Source organism: Siniperca chuatsi, linkage group LG2 (genome assembly GCF_020085105.1).
Source record: "Siniperca chuatsi isolate FFG_IHB_CAS linkage group LG2, ASM2008510v1, whole genome shotgun sequence".
NCBI classification, from domain to species: Eukaryota; Metazoa; Chordata; class Actinopteri; order Centrarchiformes; family Sinipercidae; genus Siniperca; species Siniperca chuatsi.
This window is the reverse complement of record NC_058043.1, coordinates 33991687-33998597: the sequence shown is the minus strand read 5'-3', so window position 1 is coordinate 33998597 and position 6911 is coordinate 33991687. Positions and strand designations below refer to the sequence as shown.

Below are 6911 nucleotides of genomic sequence, written 5' to 3'. Positions count from 1 at the left end.
TTCTGACATAAGGTGGAACTCGAACTGGAGAAACGGTCTTGTTCTGCAACCTGCAAAAGTGCTGTAACAGTGCAAGGACACGCAAAATAGAATATGAGAGAAAAATATGCAGGGGTGGGAAAGTAAATTGATTAGATAACTTACAAATATTACAAGCTCTATAATTGCTCATTTAATACAGATTAGTAGCCTCTATATAAATGTCATAAATTGGATGCATTGTTTTCTATCAAACTACTGGAAAGAAAGTAAAGGCTGACACCCATGGTCTACTCACACCGGGGTTTTCACCTGTTTCCCTGATTAGACCTCTAGTTGCACCTCTTAAGGCGGGATAACGTTATCATCCCTGTTGGTACGCTGAGAGTGGTGACCTCACATAATTCCCAGCGTAGCTCCACCCAGCTCCAATAATATATGTATATTATATAACACTCTGAAATAGGCCATTGTGCATAATTACTATTACCTTTGATACATAAGTACATTTTGCTGATAACTCTTCTGTACTGCAATTTTAAATGCCAAACTTTCATGCAGTATTTTTACACTGTGGATACTTCCATCACTGGATATAATTAAATTAATTTTATTTAAATTATTCATTTATTGTATATGCTTAAACAACAACAAAACAATAATAGAAGAATAATAGAAGAATTTCACAATGAACAAGTATAGGCGGCAGATAAAATAAGCATTTAACATAATCAAAATAAGAGCAACTGAGACATGAGGCAAACTCTAAGTTGTATTTTGGAAGCAATTAAAAAAATAATTTAAAGTCATTAGTAAAGTATACATTTGCATAAGTGGATATGACATTTAACCAGCAATACTATTAAATGGACTACATCTGAGACTCATATCTGTAATTTATCATCGTGTATGGTGCATTCAAAAACAGGGATATCTGCTCTGTTAAGAGACAAGCAGGTCCTTGTGTCAACCCGCTGCTACATAACAAAAGGACACAAGTAAAAAAGTACTCAACGGTTTTATCTGCTTTGAAACAAAGTGTACACGGAGCAGGATCTCGTGTCCAGTGTCCGGTATATCAGCAACACGGTAAGTATACTTCAGGAAGAACAGGGCAAAATAAGAAGAAAGTGAAAGCTTTTTAGAGTTACGTTTCTTCTGCTTTAAATCCTACGTGTGCGCTAAGGACGTAACTGACGGAGCTCGCGCATTCTACGTACGTTTTCTACGTAGCGGTGGAACAGGAGGGAACGTGATACTGTGATGTCAAAGAAACACTGTCAAGAAAATACGTTTATTTTCAGTTAGCTACTGACAAATAACTCAAGCTAAATTCTGTCGGGAAGGACATACGCTGACTCTTTAGTCTCCAGTGGTTTTTACTTCCAGCAGCTGTTCGGTGACCAGCGTTGTTCCGCAGACATTAGCAGGTGAGTCACATCGGCCGTTGCTAGTTTCTGTCCTCTGGAACAGTTGCAGGTTGTTTCAGGCGGCAGCTGCGTTGAAAACAAACTCTAAAATGAGCTTGGCCAAATCTTTACAGGCTTGGAGGCTGTGTGTGTCCGCTGACACATTTCCTCATGCCGTTGCGTCTTTGGAAATGTGTACATGTCAGTGCGCATGTGCGACAAATGAGACTCTCTTGATTTATGTAGTTTATTCCCCATTTTTGCCTGTGCAGTAACGTGGATAGAATGTTATTTCTACACACTAAGTTGTTAAATGAAAGCATTTTTTAAAATCGTATTTTTAATCAGAATTACTTGTGTTCTGAGAGTTACTGTAAATATGTATAGGCTACAAGTGAATTAATTTCAATGTCAGTTGGTAATCTTCACTTTTGTCCCCAGACGAAAGTAGCAATGCCTGAAAGACATGTCTCACAAAGAAGATAATGAAGGGAAAAGGAGGTGAGCAGCCCTGACAAACAGCATGATAGTTCCAGTGGCGAAATCACTTCACCTAAATGTAATGCAGCAGTGTTGTGCTGAACACCAGTTTGACTTTGCTCTTTCAGCTCTCACCGCACTGAGTTGTACACCAGCATCCCTCGAACATGTCTGCCCATTGTGTACCACCCAGACTACAACATCACCTTCATGGGCCTTGAAAAGCTGCATCCATTTGATGCAGGGAAGTGGGGGAAAGTCATTCACTTCTTGAAAGGTAAGAGAATGAGGAGCAGAGTGGCACATGGGGAGGACATCTCCCCAAGCTGATGTATATGGAATCACTCAGAGGGGGTTAGAGAGGCAAAGAGTGGTAAAGAACAAAGAGTGGAGAGGTGAGATTTGCTGGAGAGGGGAAAAGCAGAGCAATAGAGGACAGATAATGAGACAGAAATCCCTGTGGGCGTCTGTGCAGGTGCAGTAGATGAGGCCCAGCAGAGGGAAAACAGTCGCTGGCCAAGTGGCGCGACTTCACACCAAGCTGTTGTCATATTGCACCGTGGACTGTCTCTGCTATAGAAAGTGCCTTCCACAGCTTAATGAATTCGCAAAATGTTTAGAAGTTAAGAGTGCAAATAAAGATCTGAGCCTCTGCTGACAGAGGAAAACCTTACCCTTGCGAGAATTGGAGAAAAAGTGGATGATATTGCAGATTTAACCAGCATATTTAGAATATCATACAAAGGAACTTATTGTGTAATAGATTTTAATGAGCCCTCTGTGTTACATTCACAGTCAGAGGCTGAATTGTTTTTACGAGAGTAGAGTGTAACAGCCTTTCTCTGTTCCAGTGGTCCAAGAAAAAAAAAACTGTCCTACAATGGAGCAGCTAAAAATAGTCTACATGTAACGTATGTGACACTAAAATTCAAAACCATACCTATTGTAACATTATAATCATGTTAAAAGTCATACTGCTGTGAAGCACGTGCAGTGTACGATGAGTGTAGACTACTGCAACTGCTTCTTGGAAGATACAAGTGTCTTGCAAGAATCACATTTTTTACTGCAAGTTACTGCAATGAGTTGTCTGTTATAGTGTAGTTAGGGGGCATTTTATATGGCCACGATTCATATGATAATAATCGCACCATTATCTCAATATCAATATATTGCAATATTTACTGAAGTACTTTAAATAGGATGATAAAAATTCAAATTCATGTTCAGCACATTGATCCAAATGGTTATATTGCATCTTAAAGCGTGAATTGGGAACTTTTGTCTCCCCCTTCTGGCAGTGAGAGTAATTACACAAACACTGTCGACGCGTGCTGATGATGTACGCCTACAGTGAGCTCCAGGCTCGTGTTCAGAAATAGTTTCAAAAATACACAGACATTTCCACAGTTCAAGAATCCATTATTTAGGTGGAGTCAATGTAACAGCTGCACAGCCTACTCCAAATATTTTACCAACCTGTCCAAGAGCAGTAACGTGTCATCTGTGTCTGACAGTGATCCTTCCTCTGAACGCTGAGTTTCTTTTTTATCTGGAGCGTCAGACACTTTTCTTGGAGCTTCTTAGGTTTTACTCCTAGCTGCTGTAGCCTACTCTCTGCTGTAGAGAGAGAGTTGCGTAAAATTAAATTTCAATTCAAGTGGCTTTATTGGCGCGGCTGCATACAATACAACGTTGCCAAAGCATATTAACACAAACTATACAATCATAATAAACAAAATAAACAATACACAATTCTCAATAATAAACGTTCTCTCCAATGGACTTTTTCTTTTTTACAGCAATGGCGGATCATCTTGGGTCAGCAGTGGTATTTCAATAAAACACACACCCACTTAATACCAAACTGAGGACACGGTATTGTTTCTTGTGTTCAACTCCATGAGATAGATTGGCTGAAACTGTTGTAGGACTGGACAGTTTAGTGTTTTTCCTACTTGGAAGTTAGAATATAGATTTTTTTTTTTTAAATGCAACATTAGTGTCAAGAAAATTGTGTAGTACAAAAGTTGTAAAAACTCCAACTCTAGTATGAATGTTTATTTTATAGTTTTTCATGTAACAACAGCATCATATTGTCATATTTTCATGTCTCAAGCCTGTTTGACCTATTTGACTCTAATCACACAATGCCTTTGTCTCAGAGGAGCAGTTCATCACTGATGGGAACATCGTGGAAGCCCGTGAAGCTACTGAAGAGGATCTGCTGGTGGTTCACACCAAACGCTACCTCAACAGATTAAAGGTCACTTTGTTTTTCCTCAACACTGCCAACCTTTAGTGCATCTCTCATTATGACAGCATGGCATGTTCTTCATCTCTTCACATCTTGCTTTTCTTCTACATCTCCTCTGTGTATTACATGCATCGCTTAGTAGTACCGAGGAGCTGAAGGATATATCAGGATTTTAAATTGATTTGTTATTAAAAGGAAATGTTACCATGTGTTCACATTTAATAATAGCATTAATGTGACTCAAACCAAACAGCCTGTTGTCTGGGATTTTCTCTGCTACATATTCCTTTGACATTTTCATGTTGTAATGCAGGAGGTGACACAACAGAGCAGAGTTCTCATCAAAATGCAGTGGATTATCCTATAGGGGAATTAGTCCTCAATCAAATCAATCATGTCAAGCATATTCACATGATAGCACCTCTCTGAGTCCTTTGAGGCAATAAGGGTTTTTGGACTTTTAATTTATCAGCCCTAGGAGTTGATTAGGATCCACAGTTGTTTTTTCCCTTCCAGAGTGGATATGGGAGGCCGAAGTTCAGTTGTTTGTGGCCATTTCATACCGTCAGTGATATGGAAATAATGAGATGTGGTTGTAAATCTCTCATAAAGGAGTGTTTGCTGCAGGAAAAGTAAAGCTGATAACAGTAGTTCTATCATGTTCAAAGACTTTCTCCCTTCTACTGCATGCAGAACCAAATCTTGGAGGGCTCAAGAGAGGTACCTCAGTACTCTCCCGTGAATTTGCATTATTCTGTGCTGTCCTGTTTTCATGTGAGAGTCGAGGCCCAAGCCTAAGTCCACTATCATCATTATTATGTCTTTCTTTAGCCAGCTTTTCGACACCTTTATACCCAAACCCTGGTGGACACACAACATTATGTGTTTTTTACCTCCTGTTTGGGTTTCTGTGCTTTTCAGTCAACTGAGGTCCATCTGTGGTTTTATTTGCCTTATAAGTGATGGAGTCATTTCAAAGAAAAAGGTCTAATTGTGCTCTTTTTCACTTTAGTGGTCTCTGGTGGTGGCAGCAATCACAGAAATCCCACCTCTCCTGTTTCTGCCTAATTTCCTGGTACAGCGGAAAGTGCTGAGGCCTTTGCGGACACAGACTGGAGGAACAATTATGGTATGTATCTGGGAGCCTCTTTCCTCTTCATGCAGCATCATTGTTGTAGCTGATAATATTAATATATTTTACCTATCTTCCTACTATCCATCCTCATTTTTCAGCGGAATAAATATACATGATGTTTTGTAGTGTATCAGTATCAAATAATGATGTAATCCACTACTGTCTTTGTTACCTTTGTCAAATAATACAAGCTCTGCAGGTGCATCACAGATCACACATGCAGCTCCCAGCACTCAGCCAGCGTCATAATTTACCATCAAATACAGAATTTAAAGGCATTTCCACAAAACAGATTTTATTTTATTCCTTAAATATTAAAGACAGAATAAGTAGAATTTTCCTTAAAAAAACAAAGTATAGACTCATACAAAAATAATCCCTCTCAGTCATCACTTATGACCCACTAGAAGTGGGTGTGGTTTCTGTATCTGCAGAGACTCTGCCCTCTGCCTGTATTTATTTTTTTTTTTTCTGTTTCTGGGCGTCAGCCTTTGGGCAGTGGTGTGCAGCGCGCAGGCTGTGAGGCCGGGACTCTCTGCTCTCTGTCTGTGTCGTAGATGCTGGCTCCTTCCGCAGGGTTGTGCGGAGGTGTGGGCGATTTTATCTGTGCTTTAGAACGTAACCGCCGTGAAACAATCGGGAAATAACGTTTTATTTCTCTGATTCACTGCTTTGTTCTCGCTAACGCCTCTCCCTCTCTTCATTCATTCTCTAGCTCTCTCTCTCGCTCTGAGCCAGGAGGAGGGGCCAACTTTGAATCATGTGTTTACAAACAGCAACCGACAAATCCTACTTATTCTGCCTTTAAGAGATGAACTATAACTCAATATCTCATCATACTCTTTAACTTTCCTGTTGCTATTCCATTCTACAACAAGGCTATAATTTCAAAGAAATCTGTGTCTTTACTTCTTATGAAACTAATCTTTTATTCATTTTATAGAATTATAAAAATTATAAAATTGACCTTGTAAATTAGATACATTTCAGTAGCTTAGTAGATATTCGGCACATTGCTCTTTGTGTCTGACTATAGTATTACAGTTATTGCCTAATTTCATCCCCCTGGATCTGTATTTTGCAGAGCGGGCCGAGTGTGCAGCACCCCTGCAAATCTGCATCAGTCCAGCACATGGATCACTGTGCTGGTAGTGAAGTGTTGAGCTCCGTAGAATTTACATTTGCTGGGCTGTTGCCCACCATACACTGCTTTATCACTCATGGAGGGTGGGGGGGTGGAAATACTCTTTCTTCTCAGGACCTTCTCAGGCTCCTGTTGAGACTGGGTATTATCTGATCATAAAGCAAATCAGTAGGATGATGAATGACAGTTTGACGAGGATCACACCGAAGTGTTTGACAAATGGTGCAGGTATTAGCTGGGTTTTCATTAATCGTAATGGAGAGATCTTTTATCTTTTAGAGTGCAGTATTTCCCAGAGACGAAAAGCAACCAGATTGATCTTGCAGTGGTGAGACAACATGCATTTGGAGAGATAAACCCGTCATGTAGAAGTTCTTGAACCTGTCATTATGTCAGAGGAGACGAAGGGAAAGTCCAGCCAAGTATTGTCTGCTTTGCAGTGGTAGAAAAATGAATGCGGTGTGATGACTGAGTCAAGAGAGTGTTAAAGGGAGAACAGGAGTGGGC

The 6911-nt window shown here is 39.9% G+C and overlaps 1 protein-coding gene across 2 annotated transcripts in view; it reads left to right on the top strand.

Moving 5' to 3' along the window:
• Positions 1–666: 666 nt before the first annotated feature.
• hdac11 (histone deacetylase 11) overlaps positions 667–6911 on the top strand; it is a 37128-nt gene continuing 30883 nt past the window's right edge. The window contains exons 1-5 of one of the 2 annotated variants that reach the window (XM_044169783.1): positions 667–1068; positions 1830–1889; positions 1997–2145; positions 4034–4134; positions 5138–5254. In XM_044169783.1, the coding sequence (XP_044025718.1) occupies positions 1855–1889; positions 1997–2145; positions 4034–4134; positions 5138–5254 (402 nt within the window). In that variant the 5' untranslated portion in view covers positions 667–1068; positions 1830–1854. The other variant, XM_044169775.1, reaches the window with a different exon arrangement.